General features: G+C 41.2%; 1 protein-coding gene across 2 annotated transcripts; it reads right to left on the bottom strand.

Annotated features, from left to right (window-relative positions):
• Nucleotides 1–2477: 2477 nt before the first annotated feature.
• LOC144592780 (14-3-3 protein beta/alpha-A) lies at nucleotides 2478–23946 on the bottom strand. 2 transcript variants are annotated; one of them, XM_078397788.1, is made up of 6 exons: nucleotides 23804–23946; nucleotides 22760–23094; nucleotides 9330–9453; nucleotides 5537–5700; nucleotides 5361–5456; nucleotides 2478–4740 (listed from the first exon to the last, which is right to left on the bottom strand). In XM_078397788.1, the coding sequence occupies exons 2-6, from the start codon at nucleotides 23051–23053 to the stop codon at nucleotides 4681–4683; spliced, it is 738 nt and encodes a 245-aa protein (XP_078253914.1). In that variant the 5' UTR covers nucleotides 23054–23094; nucleotides 23804–23946; the 3' UTR covers nucleotides 2478–4680. The 2 variants fall into 2 exon arrangements, with proteins under 2 accessions (XP_078253914.1, XP_078253913.1); XM_078397787.1 differs by having other exon boundaries at nucleotides 23721–23817.
• Between the last annotated feature and the right edge of the window lie 1342 nt (nucleotides 23947–25288).

The raw sequence follows: 25288 nt of genomic DNA, 5'->3' as shown, positions 1-25288 counted from the left end.
CCCTGTGGACCATTCTCCTCAGAAACGAGAGGATACTGTCGTGGAGGTCTGTTCAGAGGCAGAGTAGCAACAGTCAGGTCTGTGGTAACTGGCCTGCTTCTGAAGCACAGCAGAGTAGAGTCAGACAGGGCTATTGTGCTAGACTTATTTGTTAGGAGACAGCAGATTCTGTGCCAGCAAATGAGACTCCAGGATGCCAAGTTGCCTCCTGGTGCAGTATGTCTCAGAGTGGTGCAGAACATTCACAAGGGAGAGGGTGAGCTGCTAGAGGTGTTGTACACATTGGCATGATGACATACGTAGGACAGGGCACAAGATCTTGTAGAGTGAATATAGGGTTAGGCAAAAGGTTAAAAAACATTCAAGGGAACTAATCTCCAGATTCGCCTGAACTGGAAGACCTACTGTATATTCTGGTGAGCAAGTTCGTGAGTGCTGCTCAGGAGGGTTTAAAATAGATTGGCAAGGTGACAGGATTCAATCCAGTGGTAAGGCAGTTGATACATAAGTCAATGTTCAATAGACTGAATAGGCAGGGAGCAAAGCAAATGTTCAATTTATTTCAAATGCTAGAGGCCTGACAGGTAAGGTGGATAAACTCAGGGTATGGATGGGTGCATACAACTGGAACAATATAACCCTGGCTAAGAAAAGGATAGGACTGATAGCTTAATGTTCCAGGTTGCTTTTCCTTTGATTAAGGAGAATTTCACAGCAGTCCTCAGCTGACATTACCAAAGAATCATCCAGTAAGGCTGTGGGGAAAAAAAGGTGATCACTTTGTTGGCAGTGTACTATATGCCCCCAAGCACAATGGGAATTGGAGGAACAAATATGCTGAAAATTGCCATGGCGCCAACAGCTTAGATGGGGTGGAATTTGACAAGTGTGTTCAGGAAAGTCGCTGCAAGCAATATGTAGAAGGCCCTACATGGGAGAAAGCAAACCTTGACCTACTCTCTGCATATTAGGCAAAGGGATGTCCAAAAAGTGCAGTTTTCGAAAATGCGACACCCCTCCCCAGGTACTTTCCCTGCAACCACAGGAGATAAAACGCATGTCCCGATACCTCCTCCCTCAACTCCAAAGGAACCCAACTCTTTTCAGGTGAGGCAGAGGTTCACTTGCAACTCCTCCAACCTCATCTACTGTATCCGCTGTTCCAGACATGGACTCCTATATATCGACGATACCAAGTTCAGGCTCGGCCATCGTCTCACTGAACACCTCCACTCAGTTCGCTTAAACCCACATGATCACCCAGTTGCTAAACACTAACTCCCCCTCCCATACTGACCTTTGTCTCGAGCCTCCTCCATTGTCAGAGCGAGGCAAATTGGAGGAACAGCACCTCATTTTGCTTGGGCAGCTTATACCCAAGCAGTATATTGACTTCTCTAACTCCAAGCAACCTTTGCTTTCCCTCTCCCTCCATTCCACCCTCCCCCTTCCCAGTTGTCCAACCAGTCTGACATTGTATCTGTTTGCTTTGCTGTCACCTTCTCCCAGCTAACAATGGTCCATTCTACATTTTCCTTGATCTGCATCTCTTACAATTCCTCATCTCAGTAACTCCCTCTCCCCAAGACGTCTGAAGAAGCGTCTTGACCCAAAACGTTACCCATCCCTTCTACCCAGAGATGCTACCAGTCCCGCTGAGTTACTCCAGCATGGTGTCTATCTTTGATGTAAACCGGCATCTGCAGTTCCTTCCTACACACTGGAGACTTATGGGCTACTTATGGACTGACCAAGGTAAATTTGCTATACAACAAATTCCACACTAAGACAGTCTTTTCAGTGCTAAATATCTTAAAGCAAAAGTATTCCTAATGGCAAAAGATTTTCCTGCTCTTAGTTTAGTTACTGAAGTTTTTCATCCACCAATATTACCCTGAACACAATTGTTCACTTTGATGCCCCATGAGATCCCTGTGAGGATTTCAAAGGTCTTTTATTGTCGCGTGTACCAATTAAGGTACAGCGATATTCAAATGAATGAATCAATAATGAAATTCACATTAGCGCAAGTTAGTATTTGTTAGGACATATAGATGTTTTGTATTTAAATAGAATGGAAGTATTCTTGAAAAGATCAATGAAAACCAATGGCTTTTATAATCTTTACTGCATTTAAGATTCATGTTTTAATGGCCCTCTATTGACTGCTTAAAATAACTAATTTTGTTACACCAAGTAACAGCTTAAGTTTAGAAGTATATCTATGTATGAATAAAAAGAACACTTTAAAAACCCTAGCAAGACCTTGATTGTTGGTCTGTATTTGGCCACCTAATATTCCTCCTATTTCAGCATTGGCAATCAATTCAGTCAATACTGTACTGCTGTAATCAGATATGAAGTGCCCAGTGCTCAGTAATATGAAGCCAAACCATCTCACAAGACTGGCATCCAACTCAGCCAAAAAAAAAAATTGTAGCAGCCCATACATGTTTCTAATAACTCACAGGAAGTAGAACATTTTAAAATTGCCTTTTATCATTTGGTAACATTTCCATTGGCATCACAGACTCCAATTGATAGGGATCAAGCACAAAGGTTATGTTTTTATATAAATTATCATTTTCATTAGGACATGTTAAAGTAATCATTTAACATCAACTTCAAGAATAGATGAAAGCCCAATTAAAACTGTGACATTAGGACGCAACTGCTGAGGTACACTCTGGCCTGAGTGCTGAATTGAACAGAGGACCCATGTGTGTGATTTAAACACTCATGTTAACAGGTTATTACCTCTACATGTATTAACATTAACAGCACTGAAGAACATGGACAGTTGTGTGCACAAAATATAAAATTCATCCTTCAAAGGTGTCAATGCAGGGAAAAACATAAAAAGGTTGTCTAAATCCAGTTTCAGTCAAGAATAGTCATGACGATAAAAACCCACAGTACAGCCAACATAAATTTTTAGATGATACCTAGGAGGGGTGGAAGGGTGCACAAAGACAAAAATACAAAGACAATCTGGAAACTCTCATTTCTGTTCGTCATACTATTCCAGATATTTAATTTTGTTTTTGGTACATTTATTCTTTACCCCAAATGACAAGACAGTACAGATCTTGCTGTCAAAAATTCAAACTTAGTTCACACCAGCTGTTAACAGTTACACTTTGCTGTAGCTGGTTCCTTCTTCACTGCCTCCTCTCAATTTAGTATTGTTCTCTCATTTTTGGTCTTTTGATCCCTTATGGTCCATTCATTAATTCTGCCAGACATTTCTGCATGGGTTGTATTAATTTTGATAATCAATGAAGATTAAACAAAAATCTAATGCTAACATTTTCAAAGGATAATTGATTTATTAACATAGTACATTGGAGTTGCCATTGTAAAACAAGTATTGTTTAACCAGGGAACTAGGAAAAAATACCACTATAAAGCTACTGGTAAAGATGTCTGCCAAAAAGCCAACCAGGCCATAGGTTTTGGAGATGATGCATAATCTTTCATTTTACTTATGCACAGCTAAACAATTTTCAGGCAAATACTGAAAACACTGCCAATGTACTATTTACAGTTAAAATGGAAGTTTCCCATCCATTCATTTAGGTTTGAACAGTTTCAGGAATAGGCCAAGACATTGTCAGACAACTAATCTAGGTTGAAAATATGCCGAACAATTATTCCTTCATTTATGAGGCAGCAGTTTGAGCATTTATCCAAAGCTTCCAAACTTCATACATCCAGACTATATTTGTGAATTCCATTCCACTGGAGACACAAATATTAGCATATAATTTAGTAAATCAAATTGAAATTTAAAAAAATCCATTCATAAAACACTTACATCAACTTTATTCCACTTACATCAACTTTACACATTTTCTTGATAACAATTATGCTTGTGTTCTTATGAAAAGTTCAGAAGACATGAATGCAGCTAGCCATACAGCAATATATCTCATTACTTCCCTGTTAACTATTTCACAGCCACATGCGTGTTAGGCAATCAAGACCACAAAGCAAAAACTAAAACAAAAAGTTACCAGTTAAACACATGGGAAGGCCTTTACCTCTTAAACATACATTATCAAAGTTAAGCGTTTATTTTTACTGCATGTTTGCTTGTACATTTGTTCTTACGTTGACAATAATTTTTTTTAAATACAAATAAAATGTTCAGATGTCATGTGTAGCAAAATGAAGACATGAGCAATGGTGAATCTCGCAACTCATGGAATGTTAATCCTCCTCTGCCCTATTCCAAAAATCCTGAGACATGTAATAGATGGTGCAGGTTTGATCTACAGATTAGCAACTCTCTAGAAATTGCACGACTCGCACTGAATCTGCCATTTCCCCAATACAGACACTACGTTAAAGGCATCCTTCGTTGCTAGTACAGGAAACATTTGACATTAGCTTTGTGGAAACCACAGCTACAAAGAGTACTAACCAAACATTTAAAACTTGTATAAAAATTCCACACCCTGAATTTACATTGGCCACCTGAAACATACAAGAGTTCCCAATATGAATTGGCTCTTCTCCCCTATCAAACACAAACCACATGGGAAACACAGAGACCCAACAAAAGTGACAGAAGCTCTCCAAAGACCTAAAATAGAAACTAGTGGGACAGCAGAGATTACAAATAGTCTTGATGGCGAAGATTCAGGAATGAGGCAGACAGAACTAGAAGGCGGAAGATTAGTTCTCTCCTCCCTCACCAGCATCAGCTTCTTCCCCCTGGTTGTCTGAAGTCCACAACTAGAAAGATGAAATTTCAATTAGTTCCACAGTGCCATAAATCAGAGCAATAGATGCATATAGAAAAAAGTGATTATCCTATCTTGGGTCACCATTTTGGAATAAATTTAGTTTCAAGATTACAAATGCTCTGCTCATTTAAAATCTTACACAATTTGTAACAGTTTGCAATCACTATTATTTAAAATGTCTCCCTTACAATTGCTTTCGCAAGGCATATTAAGTTGGAAGGGCAAAAAGAAACATAGCCTTATGTTGGGGATTCAAGACTGCTTACAATGCAACAAAGCAATCCATATTTTTAAGTAGATAGGGAAGTCAGGCTTTTGTGTAGAGGAATGGAAATGGCTCAAAGGAAGGCTGGAGAAAATGAAATGTTATTTTTAACTAATGGCCTTAAAACTTATACATCATAAATTGCTATTCCTTTCACAACTGGCAAATCCAAATTTACTCAAATATCTTGGAATAGCAATTCAAATCCTTGCATGTACAGTCATGTACACATTCCAATCATTTAGTGAAAAATTGGAATTTGCACCCATCTCATAGCATTGTGAATCTTGGACCAAAAAACATCTAATTTTGGCCTCCTTCACGTTAAGTATTCAAGTACTTACTGTCAAATTATCTCGCAATAACTGCATTATTAATGTGCTGTCTTTGTAGGAATCTTCATTCAGTGTATCAAGCTCTGCAATTGCTTCATCAAATGCCTTTTAGAACAAGAAACATGGTTAGATGTAATAACTACACAATGAACTATTTTACCCAAGCAAATTTTATTTGTACTCACAGATTTTGCAAGAGAACAAGCTTGTTCTGGTGAATTAAGAATTTCATAATAAAATACTGAGAAATTAAGGGCCAATCCAAGGCGGATAGGGTGCGTTGGTTGCATCTCTTTTTTACTGATGTCAAATGCTTCTTGGTAGGCTTTCTGCGAATTCTGCACAGTGGCTACAAAAAATTGTAGATCAAGACAAGGCATTCGCTTTAAAGCATGTAGGTGTACATATTAGTCCACATTAATGCACATTTCACAATACCAATGCAATCAATATAATTGGATTTTTAAATTTTGAAACATGCTCTGTTGAACAGTTTGAAATCAAAGCTCTTAGGTCCTGCCTCAATGAATACATTACAAAATATAAAGAGACTGACTGGTATGAAATTCAACCAGCATATTACAAATTGTTAAAGCTTCTTTTTCAACTGGAGTTATTTTTAAAAATAGGCCGGGGGGGGGGGGGGGGGGGGAGGGGAAGAACCGCGTTTCACTAAAGAATGTGGACATTTCAGATGTCCTCGTATGGACAGCTTCATCTTGGGAGCAGATGTAGTGGAGACGGGGGAATTGAGAGTAGGGGATAGCTTCTTTGTAAGAGCAATTTAAACTTTGCCCCGTCTGCATTTGACACGAGTCCACATGAAAACTTGCTCCAAAGGATTAAAGTCGATAGGACCAAAACCAAAATGTATCCCAAACTTGCTTCATGAAAGTTTATAATCAGTGGAGCCTTGCTCCAGTATCTGCAGTCTCATGTCTTCAGCCGCGATGTTAATTACATTAAGGACTTGGATGATAATGTAGGAGGTAAAGTTTGCAGACAACAAAAATTGGTGGCATCAAGTGTAGAAAATAGTATTTGGCTACAGAAAGACTGATCAGATTGAGTGTGTAGTTTTGGTCAAGAGTACAGGAACAATACAATTGCTCTGAACAAAATGTACAGCAAGATTCACCTGAAGACACGAGAATGCAGATGCTGGAATCATGAGCAAAATAAAAACTGTCAGAGGAATACAGCATGTCAGGCAGCATTTCTAGACAGAAATGGGCATACATTTTGGGTTTTGAACCTTCAGACTGAAGCTTTACCTGGATGTTGACGGATGGAGTAGCTTAGGAGATTTGGGATTGTTTGCCTGTCTTGAAACAGAAGTTTGAAGGGGGGATATGATAGAAGTACACAAAATTATGGGGCATAATCCTACACCACTGTAGGATTAGCAGTGGTGTCTAATCCTTGGTCTTAATTTTAAGGCAATAACAATAGTTATAGGGATAATAAGGAAGATTTTGTTTGGCAGGAATTTGAAATGCAGAGTGTTTGATATCTGGAATACACTGCCAGAGGTGACAATGGAATCAGACAATTACTACTTTTGAGGTATTTTCCCAGCCAAGGCATACAAGAATACAGTCCTTATGCAGGTAAATGGGAATAGTATGGATGGAAAAATAGGTCTGCATAGACAGCGAACTGAAGAGTCGGTTTCTGTGCTGTATAACTAACTCTGCAAGTGAAGACAGATTCACAATATTCAAATATCCAGACAAGAACTTGAATCAACATGGCACAAATAGCCAATGACAAAGTGCTTGTAAATGGGATTGGTGTTGATTATGTGGCATGCATTGACAGTGCAGGCTAAAGAAATTGTTTCTGTACTACATGACTGCAACTAAATTAAGGTGAAATCTCATTTAGGATGCGATCAAGTGTTAAAGGTCATGTATAACCAAACCCTGACCACACTAAGGATTTAAGATCTAAATGCTGTTCAACACTGGAATACAAATTGGTTCACATCTTATTTGAATTTGAAATATACATTGATATTTAAGCTCAATCTTTGTAATGGTGAGCAATTTGCAGTTTCTTGTATGTCCAAAATGATATGCTGTTTACAACTTGGCTTTCACACCAAGCATATTCCTTGCATTATAAGCACTAAAAGCTTGAGACGTTGAACTGTGAAGACATTGCTGTATTCATTTATATTGCAATGTGCAATAGGGAAACATCGCTTAAACCAATGCCAAGCTTCATACATCCTTCCATCAATCAATGCATTTATCTTGATTAGGAACAGCCTTTCTACTTAACTTGCTCAGGGATTTGACAGAGTTGCACCAATTCAACCTTTTGAGAGCAGGCTTAAACTGGTTTTCATTAACTGTCATTTGGCCTTCTCGGCCCAGGGTGCCAAACAGCAATGATTTGCATTAAAACACAAAATACTGCAATGGCTCCAAATAGCCCTAATTTCAGACAAAGGATCAAACACTTTCAAAACAAGCCACAAAATCTGTGATTCCAGAATATTCTGGAATTCTCCATCCATGAGAATTCTGGGAGCCCATTTGCCAAGTTCATTTCAAACAGATTAATAGATTTTTAGGCACCCATAGAATAGAGACAAATGGTCAGTATAAAAAGGTTGACGGACAACTCGTGCTGTATATATTTTAAAAGTTGAGCATGTTGCTATGAAAGGTGGTTTACCAAGGATAATTCAACTTGGTGTGGTTGTTTATTTGAAAGATGGAAGGTCAGGCTAACATTTAGTCATAACCAGTGATAATTGAGAATCCTAGAAATAACAGAAAGGACCCATTTATCACAAGTCATAACTAGAATGCTGGTAATGTAATTAAGGTAATGTCATAATTACAGGGATGCCAAACAGCCCGCCTCCTCCTCCCAATCAGAAAGTTACATGAATCCACAGTAAGTCTACGTCAAAAGCCTATTACAAAGGCTGTATAGTGAAATTAGTTGCTGGACTACATGGACATGAACCAAATGCCTGACTTCATTGAAAAGGTGTACATTCTAAATAAAAATTCAAATCCACTTGTTCAAGGCATAAAGGTCAGATAGTAAGCAAAATAAAGCATCCATCGGGGACAAGGCTGGAATGATCATGGCTGCTTTAATGTAGAATTTCCATCCTACACTCTCCTTCACAAACACCTGCTTTCATCCTTTAAACTGCTGCCAATATTCCTACTGTACATCACACTTTCCCATCACCCCATTTTTTCCAAATTAACCCACTGTTTCCCCAAGGTCTCATTGAAACTATTCATTTTCATCCCTTTACCTAATTTAGGAACTGCCTCCAGGCTTGGTCTCAATTCTTTCTTCTGGCCAATAAGACGTCTGCATTCATTAACTCCCTCTGCCTTCCCAAATTTAAGTTACTGCCTACAATACTTTCAGTTGCTGTGGCACTACTCTAAATTCAAAAAAATTTAACATGGAATAATGGGCCCTAAAATTGTAGTCTATTTTTACACCAGGGCATTCAAATGTGATGTGTTGGAACCTTAGATATTTGAGGTTATCCGAGATAGGCAAGCATAAATTTGCACGGATCTCAATTACCAAGACGACAAATATCTATAGAGCAGTCATTGATCCTCAGCACCAAGGTCAACAATTATCCATCCAGCCCCCTAAAAAAGTTTGTTTCAATTTTTTGGCATAGATAATAACCAGGGGTGATCTTATTAAACGCACAAAATCCTAAGGGGCATTTAAATGTTTTCACTGGTGGGAGAGTCTCAATCAAGGAAACAGGTACAAGGGAATATTTATAAATGAGGTGTCATTTTTGGAGAATATAAATCTCTGAATTTTCTGCACCAGAGGATTGATCACTGAAGGGAATGAAAGCAATTTAGACAAATCAAAATGGAGTATCATAGTAGCAAATTAAACACTGAAGTCACAATTCTCTTATTTGGTTTTAATAATTGAAGCCAGATCACAATATTTAACATTTCAACATACCTTTCTTGTTATCCCCGGAAGCCACTTCAGCTAAATAGCGATAGTAATCTCCCTTCATTTTCAAGTAGAAAACTCTGCTCTCTGAAGAACTAGCATTGGCAATCAAGTATTTCTCAAGAAGACCCTGTTAGAAAGTACAGGACAATGATTAAAAACATTCCACACTGCACTAAAATAAACCATGAATTAGAAAATTTAGGTTTCTGCTGAAACATTTTACCCGGAGCTCTAGCATAGAGCGCTCTATTGGATTATACCGCAAAGATATTATACTCCATGGAAACACCGAGGGAAGCATTAGAACAATAGAGTAAGCACTATATTTGCCATTACTTCAAGGAACCTGCATTCAATACATTTTCAGTAGTACATATATTCTTCACTGACTTCAAACAACCAACTGTATAAGAAAATAACTGCAGATGCTGGTACGAATTGAAGGTATTTAGTCACAAAATGCTGGAGTAACTCAGCAGGTCAGGCAGCATCTCGGGAGAGAAGGAATGGGTGACGTTTCGGGTCGAGACCCTTCTTCAGACAAACAACCAACTTATTGGTTACAGCCATTACACCCAAGCTTCACCACATATTACCTCTTAACTGCTGGCCAAAATCTTAAGATAAATTATACACAAAGGTCTGTGACTACTTTCGACACATATTGATGGCTGGACATTAGTGAAGATGGGCACCAACTATCTGTGCCCCCATACCAAGAGCAGATATAAGTGACATAGCAGGTTAGCTATATTAAGCAAAACATGAACAGCATCAAACCACCTTGCATATCAGTATAGACTTGGGAAGCATTCAGGCTGCACAAGCTTCTGAACTCTCGTGGTATTCGAACTGTATTGATCACTAAGACTTGCAATGCTTTACATATTACTAATCTTACTATTCTTCACTCAGGAAGAAATGTCACTGATGACATTAGCTTCTTTTCTCTCTCTCCATCCCCCCACCCCTCCAAGATACCATTTACAGTGAATGTGACACTGTGTAATATTAATGATGGACAATGCTGCAAACAGCAAAAGCAAAAGACCAGACAATATCCTCTAGCTGTAATACCGGACACCTGCACTCCAGAAGTAGCCACTCTGAATTAAGCTGCTCTATTATTTATAACACTGGCATCTATCCAAACTGGCCAGGTGCATCCCATCCATAAATACAAATCAAATTCAGCTTACTATCATCTACCTTGATAAAGGGGAAGAAAGGCTTCAGTAAGTATCTCATGACATTGCATCAACTCTTCACATTTTGTTCAATGGCCACGTCATTTCACCAGTAGAACTGTGCTCCAGACCGCCAATGCCTTGATCTAAGCACTGACTGAACATTTCTAGGTCAAGAGTGGCAGCCCTTGATACGGAGGAACTATTTGACCGAGTGAGGCATCAATGGGCTGTGGTAAAAGTGAAATCAATGGACATCTAGAAAACAATCTAAACGTTGGAATTATATCCCAAAAGGAGATGGCTATGCTTGTGGGAGGATAAACATCCTAGCTCCAAGACATCACTTCGAGAATTCCTTAGGGCAGTGCCTATGGGCCAATTATCATCCGTTTCATGACTCGCCCTCTTTGCTCCACCAGCCATTTAAAAGACAGATGTGGGGATGTTCAATGCCATTCACTGCTCCGCAGCAAATGAAGCACTGTACTGCATACAGCAAGATCTCATCAGCAGTCAAGCATCGGCTCGAGGGCAAGTTACATTCATGCTACATATGCCAGTCATGATCTTCAACGAGAGTTCAGGACATGAAATATTGTGTCAGCCTGATGATGCAGCTCCAAGATTTGGAGCGCAAGAATCTAGTATTAGCCAATGCTCACCTCCCATGATCTCGCTATTCTATTCATTCTGTCCCACTATCAATAAACCATGGCTACTATATATCTACAAAATATACTGCAGTGACCCATCTGATCTAAGAGCAATCTGTCAAAGAGACAACATCTAGCATCGAGCTTTGGCTCATTGGGACACACAAATGACACACCATGCTGACTTGGAATATCACCCTTCCTACATTGTAACTGGGCCCAGTCATAGAACACTCTCCCAGTTTTGGAGAATTAATTTTGCTAGAAATGCATCAAGGTGAAAACTCTCCACTTTCAAGATTAATAACGACAATAAAATTCTGGCATTGTCATTGATATCCACACCCAAATTAAGGAAATCCACAACAGGCTGGAGATTAACCAGATTTCCCATGGAAATTCCTCAGCTAGTCAGGTTGTAGTAGAAAACATTCCACAGATCTGATTATTACATTGTCACAATGGAAAAAGCACACAAATTCTCCAACAGGGTCAGAATACCCCAGGGTATTGATTGGGGACGATCAGCCATGATCACAATGAATGGCGGTGCTGGTTCGAAGGGCCGAATGGTCTCCTCCAGCACCTATTTTCTATGTTTCTAGAATCAGTGATTGGAAGACCAACCTCTGCACAATAACCAATAGAAATATCATGGCCATGCCCCTTGGAATGGACCTCCAAAATGGAAATACAATCTATTGAGAATATCAGGTATCTTAAAATGTGAACAATGAAGTGTAATTCATAAAACGACCCATAAGCAAAAGTTGCATCAATTATAGCCTTTACTTAAATTGATAAGACTGTGTGCTTAACTCTCAATTAAGAGAAAGCGGGAATAAATGAGAACAGACAAGTTGAATGAGCATTTCCAACTTGCTATCGGCTTGGTAAGACCATTGAATTTTAAAATTGAAACCATCCCAATGCTCTTGGAATGCACGTCGTCTGCTTGCAAAGAATCTTTAAAATCAATGCTGCAGTACTTCAAATTCTATAAATACATATTTCACATGCTTCAATGTTTTAGAACAAGGTCTGAAACTTCAATGGGTGAGTCAATCATTCAACATTGATTTCTTAAAGGCAAATTGCTGTTTCATATTATTTGCAAATTTTAAATAAATTTAATACGCAATTCATGGAGGCTCGTTAAATGCCAGTTAGAGGACAATATAGGTTCAGTAACCACAACCTGACTGCGACGATATATACAAGATCAAACATTTTAGACTCAAAGGACTATTTGATAAAGTCCCCCATATTAGTCAATTGGATTAACAGTGATTAATAATACATTGGTCGTATGCATTCAGAACTGGTTTACTGATAGAAGACAGGGCTGCATTGGAACGACAACATTCAGGCTGTAGGTCTATGACCAGTGGAATCTGAGCTGGGACCAATGCTGTGTGTGATATAATATAAATGATTTGGACATAAACATAGGCAGGTTGGTTTTAGTAGGTCTGCAGGTGACACCAGGATTGCTGGGATCGCGGACTGAGAGGAAGGCTGCTAATGTATACAGCTGGATATAGATCCACTACAGAAATGGGAGGAGAAATGACAGATGGGGTTTAATACAAGCAGGTGTGAGGTGTCGCACACAAAGGGGAAATACAATTAATGGCATGAGCCTTAACAGCACTGATGTACAGAGGCATCTTGAAAGCGACAACATAAGTAGATAGAGTAGTAAATAAGGCATATGGTGTACTTGCTTGCATAAGAGAGGGCAATGAGTATAAGAATCAGGAAGTAACGACGCAGGACATCAGCGCATTTGGAGTATTGTGTGCATTTCTGATCGTTCCATTACAGGAAGGACGTGGAAGCTTTGGAAAGGGCGCAGAGGAGGGTTACCAGAGTGATCCCTGGATTTAGGGGCATTTGCTACAGGGAGAGGTTGGACAGACTTGAATTGTTTTCTCTGGAACACCAGAGGTTACGGGCACACTTGATACACGTATATAGAGGAATAGACAGGGTAGACAGTCCAAATCTTTTCCCCAGGATCACACACTAGAGAGAATGGATCTCATTGCTCAGTTCATGTACACAACTGGGAAAGGAGTGTCCCAGAAATTTTACTCATAACTTGATAAACAAATGCACTGTACTTGCTCAATAACATGTGGTAGTCTTGCTCAAGTTTACCATCAGTGCAACCAAGTTCCCACGTATTATTTCTGGATTCTAGAAACATGCATAGGTAGGTTAAACTGGAGAATTAATATGTTTTTCGAAGAGCACTTGTAAAAATTACAACTGACTTCAATTTAGGATTGGACACTCCAATTACTTGAATGCATATTTCAAACATTCCACCGTTGGTTTTTATTTCACCAATGACCAACCAGGGCTTAATTGCACTACTCCAATGCAAGTGCCACAAAACTGGAGGCTGTCTTGCAACTCGAGTCCAAAACCCCATTCAACTCTGCAGAGATGCTGCCTGACCTGCTCAGAGTAGCCGACAGACAGGAGGCAGTCATTCACAAAAATACTGGAGTAACTGAGCAGGTCAGGCAGCATCTCAGGAGAGAAGGAATGGGTGACGTTTCGGGTCAAGACCCTTCTTCAGAGTCCATCAGTTTAATTTCTGATCTGCATTGCTTTTGTAAATGGTTAAATAAATGAAGGCACCAGAATTTTGGTTTAGATTACCATCCAAATGCCTGTCGGAATATAATTAGTGATTTTAATAACTAGAAATGGTGCTATTCTTAGAAACTGCATTAAAGTTTAGTACAAACTGGACCAAGTGGACCCGTTGGGCCCAAACCTCTCCTGCATTGGTCTAGTTGCCTCCCCTCCCCCACTCAATTCCCCCTATCTCCCCCTCCTTCACCCCCACTCAATCCCCCCTTATCCCACCCTCCTCCACTACTCACCCACTCCATCCCTCCTGAACCCCCCTCCTCCCCCCCCCCCCCCATGAACGCAAGTGGAAGCATCGTAAGTTGGGGGCATCTGCATTAGATCGACGGGCCCCAACAGCGCAGGTGCAGACTGACATCGAGAATGCAGCTCGCCCCCCCCCAGCCAGGGGGGGTTAACGGTAGCTCGTAGGCTGAGTTAACGGCTCAGTCGGCTTAAAGTTAACAAACAGCAGCTCGTCGGCTGAGCACCCTCCCCCCCCCTCATTGGCCACCACACCCGTCACTCTGGCAGGTCCCATTGTGACGTCGAATGCTGAAGATGGCAACCGTAAGTTTAAAAGGTAAATTTTAAACTGTCTATAACTTTAAAAATATAAGACCAATTTGAATGGAACTTGCATTAAGGTGTCCCCAGGGCAAAGGTGAGCCTAAAATTGTTGCACTATCGTTTGACGGGGGGGGGGGGGGGCACAAAAATAAGACATGATCATCCGGGGGGGGGGGATCAGGTGTAATGCATTATTAGCTGGAGTGATAAATCTACTCAACACCAAATCTACTTAATTATACTTTCCACAAACAAATGGTTAGTTGGTTTGCACATAGCAATTTCCACTGTATCCAGGCCATACAACTTAAGGACACCCAGGACTTTTCCAGACCTCAATGTACGTGGCACCCATGATGGAAACTCATGGTGTCTCCTTTAAAGTCACAATTACTAAGATAACAAAGCTTCAAAGTGCCATTTCTTTTTCTTGGAACATTTGCGGTCAGTAATTTTGATTCCCATCTCACCTCACTTTTCTCTTCCCTGATCTCACAGCCCTGTCCTCTTTTCAAACAAACCCAATTATATCCAACTTGAGAGCTAATCTCAGCCTTGATTACCAAAAAGGTAGCCTCATCAGTCATCCAACTCCCTCCAGCCCATCGTCACTCAATCTATTTACAACAACACACGGTCCAAATTCTCAACTTTGGTACTTCATTGAACATTTCTGCACGTTCCTTAATCACCTACATATTCCATAAATATCATGACCGTTTCCAGATAAAACCCCTAACCATTCCACTTCATTGGTGACAAATTCATGACAGTAATGGCAAAGAGAAGAAAGGATCAGTGTCAGCTGTGGGCAGGGGCAGAGCAGGAGAGAAGACGGCCCTCACAAGTTGAAGTGTCGGCGGAGTGGGACACTGGAGGCCCGACAGCAACGGGGGTTGGGGGGAGTGAGGAGAGAGCATAGATCAAGTGCTGCTTAGGCCCCACAGAGATCAAGCAAGAACGCAGATCAGACAGCCTGCAGTAGAGGATATTCATTACTTCACCAGGCCAGCCCCTATAATAACCCAGTGCCGCAACAGAACAGCACACCTTTAAAGGACAAGACAGACTATTTTTCCAAACTTGAAATTTGAAATGTATAAGATGGCCAAAACGTGGCAACATCATGAACTGCCTTAAATAAATCTATTCTAACACTACAATGTTGCGCTTGTACTCATGTATGATTGAGTGCAAGTATACTGGATTGTATGCAAAGCAAAAAATTTCACTGTGACAATAAAGTACCATTTAACCATTCTGGCTAAACTTCATCAGCCCCAATACATCCTTAAAATGCTTAATGCAGATTCTGTTGATGATTTTCTGCTGAATTATCATGAAACACCTTTGAGCCACGATATAAATATATAATGGGACCTAAGTCATTGCACACAAGGAATCACGTGATTACGGCCTGTGAAGAATTAATAGCCAGGCCATCAATGGTATTTTCAAAATGCAGAAAATACATCAAAAACCTTTGCCGTGCACATACCAATTATGAAAGGTACTTCAATATTTCACAATACTTCACAATGCCTCAGGAAAGAGCAAACTTAATGAAGGACCTCTCCACTGGGCAGAAGATACAAAACCCCAAAACACATTCTACCATATTCAAGAACAGCTTGAATAACAGCAAGAACTGTTATCTCTTTTAAATCGACCTCATAGGACAGGGATGACTTCCCAATTTCCAGTCTACCTCATTTGTATCTTGCACTTAGAAAAAAATGCATTTTGTACCTGTAACACTATATTCTATATTATTTTCTCTTTTGCACTGTTTGATGTGGCATGATTTTCCTGAATAGCAGAAGTTTCATAGTACCTGACAATAAACAAATACCAATTTAATTGATCAAGATACCTTGCAATTGAGCAAGGAAGGGATACAGAAATCATAAACGCAGAACCTCCTTTTGAAAATGTTGCACCTCTTCAAACATCCCCAAATTGCAATCTAACCATCAGCACCTAAAAATCCTTAAGCCCTTTGCTTGCAAACCGTTGTCTTTTCCTTCCTGTCCTTAAAATCTTTAGCACTTTTCTAATGGTTTCTAACTCACCTAGATGTCTCTTGAAAATAAGACGTAAAATATGATAACACACTAACGTCACAACCAACCATGGATAACCTGGCACAGTCTCAACAGACTGCGGACAGGCATGGGGAGGAGCAAATCGAACATGCTGAAGTGGGGATATACGGAAGATGTGGCAGACTACGAGTGCGGACGGGGCCTCCAGACTACGGAACATCTCCTGAGCTGTGACATGCTGCATGACACATGCACTGTAAAGGATCTTGCAGAGGCCAACAACCTGGCACTAAAATTTGCTCGCTATTGGCAAACAGTTGTGTGATGACACGAATAAATAAATAAATAATCGGAAATTGGAAACAAAACAGAAATTTCTAGAAAAACTGAGACAGCATCTGTAGAGATAAGTGGTCGACATTTTGGGTCATTAACCTAAAAGGTTCATTTTCTCTTTCCATTGATGCTGCCTGAACCAAGTTTTTCTAGCATTTTCTGTCTTTGCCTCAAGAAATACAATGTGTGCTAGCAACTAGCAGTTTTCACAACTGTTCCTCACCTGTAATTGCAGAAATTTGCTCAACCCCCACATTAATGATCTACTATAATCAAAACTAGTTTTAATCTTCAGATCACCATCCGCTGGTTTCATTCCCTTTCTAGGCCAATTCCCAAGTTAACAATCTGTAACTACATCATAACCATCAAGCCAAGCACTTTATGCCATAGTCTCCCCATTAATATTAATGGATATTTACTTCTGCCTCTAACTTTGTACATTTGCAGCACTATTATGGCCAATCTGCTGCTGATATTCTGACCAATGCCTGCCTTGTTTCATGAAATTCAATTACACCAATTTAATTTATCCAGCATGTCACTGACACCTCTTGACTGGATTATCCATAGATCTGGTCCATTCCCTACTTTACACAATCAATCTCATCCTCCCAAAGTCATCTTCATTTAAACAATCTTTAGGACAGCATTCATTTCAAGGTCATAATTTTCTAAGTAGACACAAAATGCTGGAGTAACTCAGGCAGCATCTCTGGAGAGAAGGAATGGGTGATGTTTTGTGTTGAGACCCTTCTTCTGCATCTGCAGTTCTTTCCTACTCATAATTTTGTAATGCCCTTTTGGAATTGGGGTCTGATAGGTGACCTGTGCACAAGTAATATTTTGGGTAAGCAAGCATATCAATAAAGTTCAAGCTTGGCTGGGTTGGGCTAACTCGTTAAATAATGTATTATGGTTCAGTATTACAGGGCATGATAGTGCTGACTACTTGAGTGGAGGTAATACAGGAAATGCTTCCTGTTTCCCAACATACAATTGCAATGCAGTCAAGTCATATATCAAACAACATTACAAATTCTTGAACTCAGTTTAGCATTATACTTTAGAACCCCAACTGATAATTTTTGTATAAAAGTGTTGCGAAAGGTTCCAATGAAATGCTTCTCCACCAGCATTTCCATTATCCATCTGACTGTGACTGCAGGTTAGTTTCATTTTTGACTATCACCCCATGGCCCAAAACAAAAAGCAGCCGTCATGTCTTCATCCGATGAGATTTCCTTATAGCCAGCTCAATGTCTCATGTCTATGCTGCCTCTTGGTTATCTGACAATACCAACTTTCACACACTTCCAGATATTGAATTCTTCCCCATCACTTCTTTAGATCTATGCATTACCTCATAATTATTATTGTTTGAGATCAAGTAGTAGGCAAACTTTTTCTCCTAATACCAGCATTTCAAAATCCACCATTAAACCACATTCCCAACTTACCAGAAAACATGCTGCATCCAATTATCTAGGACAGAAACAAAACCACTTACAACTGTGGGATCCTAAGCCACTCAGTCAAGTCCAGGCATACACACGGTCTTGGCTATTTTACCTCTGGAATATTGGTTAGCTCATTTGCTTTCAAAACCTGCATGATTGTCATTGACACCTCTTGACTGGATTACCTATCCATTGATCCAGGTCTTTACACTCTCCATTAACTTCTGCCCACGTCCTACATCTGTTTTTATACCCAACACGCATGCTTTCCTATGCTGCCATGTAAACGAGTAGAGCCTAGATTTTAATTCAAAAATATTAAAAAACTTTGTGTCCTTACTCCCAGAATCTTCCAACATTTCCATTCATCAGTTTTGACTTCATTCATTCCACCTCTGGCAGCTACACCATCTGTACAGCCCTCAAATATTTCCCACTTCCCTCAATATATCTTGAAATGTTCCTCTAAAGGGATTACTAGCCTTAATATTTCACGCAAATTGGTGTCAGAATCTATTTGAAAATGGTACACTGCAGTATGAATCATCTTACCACGTTAATGACAATATAAATGCAAGTTTTATCAGAGGCTGGTTTTAATATAGTGAAGGTAACATAGCCCAGAACAATGAAATGACTGCTGCAAAGCTGAGGCATGATCACAAAACAATACATCAAAGGCTGGATTAAGTTGTTTTCACTATTTTACCAAATTAAACTGGAGGATTCAAAACAGTTTCAGTGTTAGATGCAGCAAAATAGTGGCATTTAGCAAAATAGTGGTCAAAGTGGCATTTGCTTCTATTCACTACAAATTAGCTAAATGGACTGGGTTGGGTATGGTGCGGACATTTGGCAGGCAATTGCTCTGCTGTTGTCATCCAAAATAACGGCCTGGTAAATACAATGTAGAAGCAAGCAAAAAAGAACTGTAGATGTTGAAAATCTGAAACAAAACAGAAAATGCCACAAAACACTGCAGGTCAGATCGTATATGTGGAGAGAAAAGCAGTGTTAATGTTTCTGGTCAATGACCCGAGTGCATAAGTAGTTTAAATTGTAGATACACAATCTTATTTGCCCAAGCTGTCCATTCGTCTCAAAGCAAAATGTAAATTGCTGGAAGAACTCAGTGGATAAAGCAGCATCTGTAGAGGCAAAGGGATGGTCAACATTGATTAGTCCTGTAAATTTAAAACCAAATCCTTAAAATAAAAACTGCCACGTTCAGAAATTCACACAGAAAGGATGTAAAAAACTAAATTTGAAAACAATCGGAACATTGTTAAAATTATACAATCCATCTCTGATTGCAATTTACATGAATACAAATTATGGTGCAAAGGTTGCTTGTCCAGGAATTATTGGAACCTCTGATCAAAAATAAAAGTTATTGAATTGTCAACCCCCAACTTCTACGAAGTTTTACTTTGGTTGACACATATCAGTTTTCTGGTAATATTGCTAATACCATCTCCAACCAATCCAGCTGACATATATTGTAGTAGTAGCCCTTCGGTCATGGCTGACCATGGGTGATGCATCCCAGTTGTTGGCTGCTTGCTCCAAACCTCAGTTAGAGCAGCGTCGCTTGTGGCTGAAGAGACCAATGCAGGAGTGACAGTCTCTGTCGCAAAGGTCACATGTGTGTGGTCTCTGGTTTGTTGAAGCTGCTGCGCTCCTTTCTGCTTGGCCGCTTGTCTGCCGCTGCGTTCATCAGTTTCTCTTCCCTCGTTTGGAGATGTTGGTTCAGGGTATCTCTCCACCTCGTGCGGTCAGCTGCAAGGCTTTCCCAGGACTCCACATCGATGTCAAGCGCCTTCAAATCTCTCTTGCAGACATCCTTGTAATGTAGCTGGGGATGGCCGATGGTTCTCCTCCCAGATGTCAGCTATCAATAGATGATGTCTTTTGGAATATGGCCATCCTCCATGCGGTGGACATGGCCCAGCCACAGCAGTCTGCGCTGTCTGAGTACATACTGGGAAGGCCAGTGCGAGACAAAATCTCAGCATTGGACACTGTCTTGCCAGGATATACCCAGGATACGGTGAATGCTTCTAAGGTGGAAGATGTTTAGTCTTCTCTCCAGTTTGGCATATGTAGTCAATGTCTCACTGCCGTACAGCAGCGTGCTGTTGACACAGGCATTGTAGATTGCTATCTTTGTCTTCACTGTCAGCTTTGGGTTGGTCCACACTCTAGTTGTGAGGCGAGCGAGTTGTGGCTGCCTTCCCGATCCTCTTGTCAATTTGTGTCCAAGGAGAGGTTGTCAGTGATGGTGGAGCCGAGGTACGTGAACTGATGGACGGCATCGAGTTCGTAGTCGATGGTGATGACAGACGCTGCCTCTGTATCCTGCCCCAGGATGTTCGTCTTCTTCAGGCTAATGGTCAGCCCGAAGTCCTTGCAAGCCCGATAGAAGCGGTCCATCAGTGACTGTAGTTCCTGCTGGGTGTGGGACACAACTGCTGCATCATCGGTGAACATGTCTCTGAAGAGAGCTTTACGTATAATTAGTCTTGCTCTGAGGTGGCTGAGGTTGAAGACCCTCCCATCTGATCTAGTACGCAGGTAGATCCCCTCTGTTGCAGTGCCGAAGGCATGTTTCAGGGGAGCAGAGCGAAGAAAATCCCAAAGAGCGAGGACGCAGCCTTGTTTGACGCCACTGCGGGTGTCAAAGGGACATATATGCAACACTATCTAGAGCGAATGATGCTTCATGGGAGCCTGGGTTTTATTTCCCGGATTAGGCACAAATTTTCAAACTAATTATCCAAGAATCCAGCTAGGATAAAGCCCAACACACAAACTGACATTTAATGTTCCCACAGATTCCGTCCATACATTGAAGTGTCAGCTCTTCAACTAATTTTCCCTAGCTGCATAATGCAACAGTAATTAAAAGTTAACAAATAAGCCAGGAAGACCAAAAGAAATAATTATATTTAAAATATGATAATGCTAATATAAAACAACATCTGTAAAAGGGACAGATGAGCTTCAAATATTTTAATGTCATACCAAACCTTTTAAAACTAAGTGAATGGGAAGTGCAGTTTGAGCTGTCCAATCCTGTTATAGGTTGAAGAAAGTGGGCCTCAAATTGTAAGCATTTTTTGAAATAGAAATATGAGAAAAACCTAGAAACTGTCCGGGCATTCCACCCAGACAATCTAGTACAGATTATGAACATATTTTTAAAAAAACCTACATCTTATCACATTTGATTAGTGTAATTAGACAGAACAAATAAATCTGTACAATCAAAACACTTGTACGTGTTTATTCCATATTGCAGGCAGAATTTTCGAGAGAAGGGTAATGAAAAGTGAGCAAAAAGAACAATAAACCAGTCAGTTACTGCAGATAATTATTTGGAAATAAACTATCAGCCAATCTACTTTACTATGAAATCAAGATCACCGCAGAAGCAGAAAATGATCTCATGGTGCAAGAATTCCTTCCACTGCAACAAAAACCCTACAAGGAAAAGTTTACCTGAAATCAAAGATAAAGAAACAGGACGTCTACAACCTCACCTCTCCCCACCCTTTACTAGATTTACAGACTAGTTACCAGCTCCTGATTTGCAATAACCCTTTGGTAAAATAGTCTCCCTTCAGCAGTGTCACCTAAAGTAAAGCGTTATCAGCAGCCTTCAAGACACGCCCAATAAAAGCCAAGCCTAGTATTGCCAATAATACAGTAAAGTTAAACAAGGAGTTTTATTTGCGAGTGCAAAATAAAGCGATTAAATAATCAAACTCTCCGCGCTAAAGCAAAGAGGTGGTCATTTAAAAAAAATCTAAACATACAGTTAACTAATGGATTAGACAATACTATAAAAATATAGCCGGTAGGCGTTTAAAGGAAGGCCTCGACTGGCAACGCCCAAAAATCTGGCTGCGTTTCCTTCACCTAATCCAAGACTATTCACTCGAACCTCCCAAATAAGAGTCCGTTACAATTGTTCCCAGAATTACATTTCGTTTTGACGGATTTTAAATTATTAGATTTATTAGAAACAAGGTCAAAGCGGTGACAAGTAAATGTGGCGGCTCCTCTGTAATAAGGATTGTAGTATCCCAAACCACCAATCATAACCCCCCCCCCCCCCCCCACCAAACCGGAGATAAAGCAGACTGAACCACCCCTGGTTTCCTCCATTTATAGAAAGGGAAACGAGACGCGAAGGAGAAAAGAAAACGATTTTTCTAAAAAAACAACCGATTGTAATATCGTCAGACGAAAACACAGTAAATCGAAAACACCGCCCTCATTCTAACGGCACCCCGCCCTCCGAATACAAAATCTGCAGAAACTAAAGCATTATTCGAAAAATGTACAAGGAATTCGGCTCTCTGGATTGTAAATGGCGACCTATCCTGTCTTACACGTTCTTTTTAAACAGATGAGGTAATTGGCTTGGGGAAAATAACCGAATTCACCGCACCCTCTTTTAAATTGAAAGTGCTAATATTTTTTAAAAGGGAGTGTGATAGCCTGCTGTGCGCCCTGTGCCCTCCTCACCAGCACATCATTGCAGATGTCCCGCAGCTCGGCCTCGATCTTCTCCCGGTACTCCCGGGCCATCTGCTGTTTTTTCTCGTTGCCCTCTGTCTTCTGCTCGATGCTAGAGATGACCCTCCAGGACGAGCGCCGCGCCCCCACCACGTTTTTGTAGGCGACCGAGAGCAGGTTACGCTCCTCGTTGGAGAGCTCCAGGCCTTGCTCGGTCACCGCTTTCATCGAGGTCGCCATGTCGTCGTAACGCTCGGCCTGCTCGGCCAACTTGGCCTTCTGCACCAGCTCGTTCTTGTCCATGGCGATGGGAAGAGGGGGGGAGGGAGTCGATCGCTCTCGCACTGCGGCGGCGGTGGGTGGGTGGAGAGAAATGGAACAGATAAAGAACATGGAGGGAGGAGGAATAATTTTAATGAAATAACCGTGAAAATAAAAGCTCCCCCGTCCCTTGATTTCAACCCTTTACCTGCCCATTGTTAGTAAGACTGGGGGGGTGGGGAGGAGAGGGGGGGGGGGGGGGTGGGGAGGAGAGGGGGGGGGGTGGGGAGGAGAGGGGGGGGGGTGGGGAGGAGAGGGGGGGGTGGGGAGGAGAGGGGGGGGTGGGGAGGAGAGGGGGGGGTGGGGAGGAGAGGGGGGGGAGGGTTGTACGGCTCAGCACCATCTACCCCCCTGAACATTTAAAAAACAGATCAATTCGAGTCCCTCGGGGGAAAAAGCCCCCCGAGATATTTGAAGAAAAAGGGGGATCGCAATGACAAAATGAAAGCAGCCGCGCCGTGGCTCAGGGCGGGGGCAGCCGAGGGTCTCTGGCTGTGCTGGAGCCAGGCAGTGAGGCCTCGCTGCCAGTGGCGGCGGCGGCGGCGGCGGCAAGCACCCACCCACCCAGCCTGTCTGCCAGCCTCCCTCCCACCCCGGCTACCGACCGCCGCCTTTAAACCTCCATCCTTTTATTGTTTTTTTTAATTACCCTCCCCTCCGAGATCCCGCACTGCGACGCTCGCTCGCTGAATGAATGAATGAGGAGAGGCGAAGGAAGCGGCATCCTTTTACCTGCTGTCCGAGTGAGCCTAACGGTGACTCTGGCGCTCAGCGAGTGAGGAGGAGCCGCCGCGATTCGCCTCACTTGACGCCCTCTCTCTCTGTGTCGGGCGGTGGGTGGGTGGGTGGGGGAGGTTCTGGGGGGGGGGAGGGGCCGCTTCCTCTCTCAGCTGATCCTTCAGCGGCTCTCCGCCGCACGGGGTTTCTCCAATGAGATGCAGGGCGCAATGACGTCAGGCGCTGCCGTGGCAACGGCGGCACGAATGACGTATTAAATCGATTATCTCTGTTCTAAAACGAAAGGCGCTCTTTCCTGCATCTTTTCCACACCCTCGCCCCCCCTCCTTCCTCCCCCCCGACCCTCTTCTCAAATGCACGCTTCCAGTTAAATTAATATATAATTTTTAATGCCTCCACCTTGAGACTGTTGCCAGGGATATTGCTTTTTTTTGCGCAATGCCACTCGTGTGCAGAAATCCAGCAGGAGCAATGAGGGCACTTAACACACCAAACAGCAGCTTTATTACAGCTCAGAGCAAACAATGCACTCGGAGAGAAGGTGGTTGAAAACGTCAACCTCTTCAATGCGCCACAATTTTTTTGCAATCTGCTAAACCGTTGAAGATTCAAGAGAATCAAACGCAGTACATCAAGATGTAGTCCCGTCAATGCTGTGGTCAAAAGAATATGTCCATGCTAAACCCCAAATGACTCTTGTCAGCTTAACATTGATTTTCCCATCTGCAATGCTGTTTTGACAAAAAACTGCGTATCAGCATTCATAAATCAGCCTCCCATTCCACTGATGGTTTTACAATATTCACAATTTTAGATTGTGAAACTTTTTTAGAACAAATTAAGTATCATTTGGCTATCTAATAATTCAATGTATAACATTTTATAACACTTGCTACAATTTGCAAGGCATATGGTTAAATTTAAAAAATAATGGACTGCACCCTTATTATTCCTATGGCATGTTAACAATACATTAAAGAAAACTAGCAATTATTTTCATCACACACAAACACACACCATAACATCTTAAAATACTTTTATGACTAGGAATGCATTTTTGAAGGTAATAAAAACAAAATCCTGGAAATTTTCCATGGAAGCTGCCTTACCTGCCGAGAACTGTTCAACTGTTTTGCTTTTCGATTACTTTTGGAAGTGTAGTCATCTTTATGATGAATCTCGGCAGTTTTTGTACAACAAAATTTCACAAATGGAATCCAATAAATGATCCTAAAAATATATTTGAAGCTTGTTTCAGAGATAAATTTTGCCCAGAGAAAATGTTCCCCTTTCGATATCCTCAAATCTTATCACTAGCAGTGGAGAAGGATGTTTGCCTGCAGCCAAAATGACATTTACAAGCTTTTCCACCAGAAGCTAAATACTATAACTCTGTTTTGCCAACTCATCAGTATAATTCCAAAGCCTAAGATTACCCTCCGCTCTATCACCAACAGCAAGAATTTTCCTGTCATCTGT

Source organism: Rhinoraja longicauda, chromosome 4, assembly GCF_053455715.1.
Source record: "Rhinoraja longicauda isolate Sanriku21f chromosome 4, sRhiLon1.1, whole genome shotgun sequence".
Taxonomy (NCBI): domain Eukaryota; kingdom Metazoa; phylum Chordata; class Chondrichthyes; order Rajiformes; family Arhynchobatidae; genus Rhinoraja; species Rhinoraja longicauda.
This window is presented reverse-complemented; position numbering and strand designations above follow the sequence as displayed.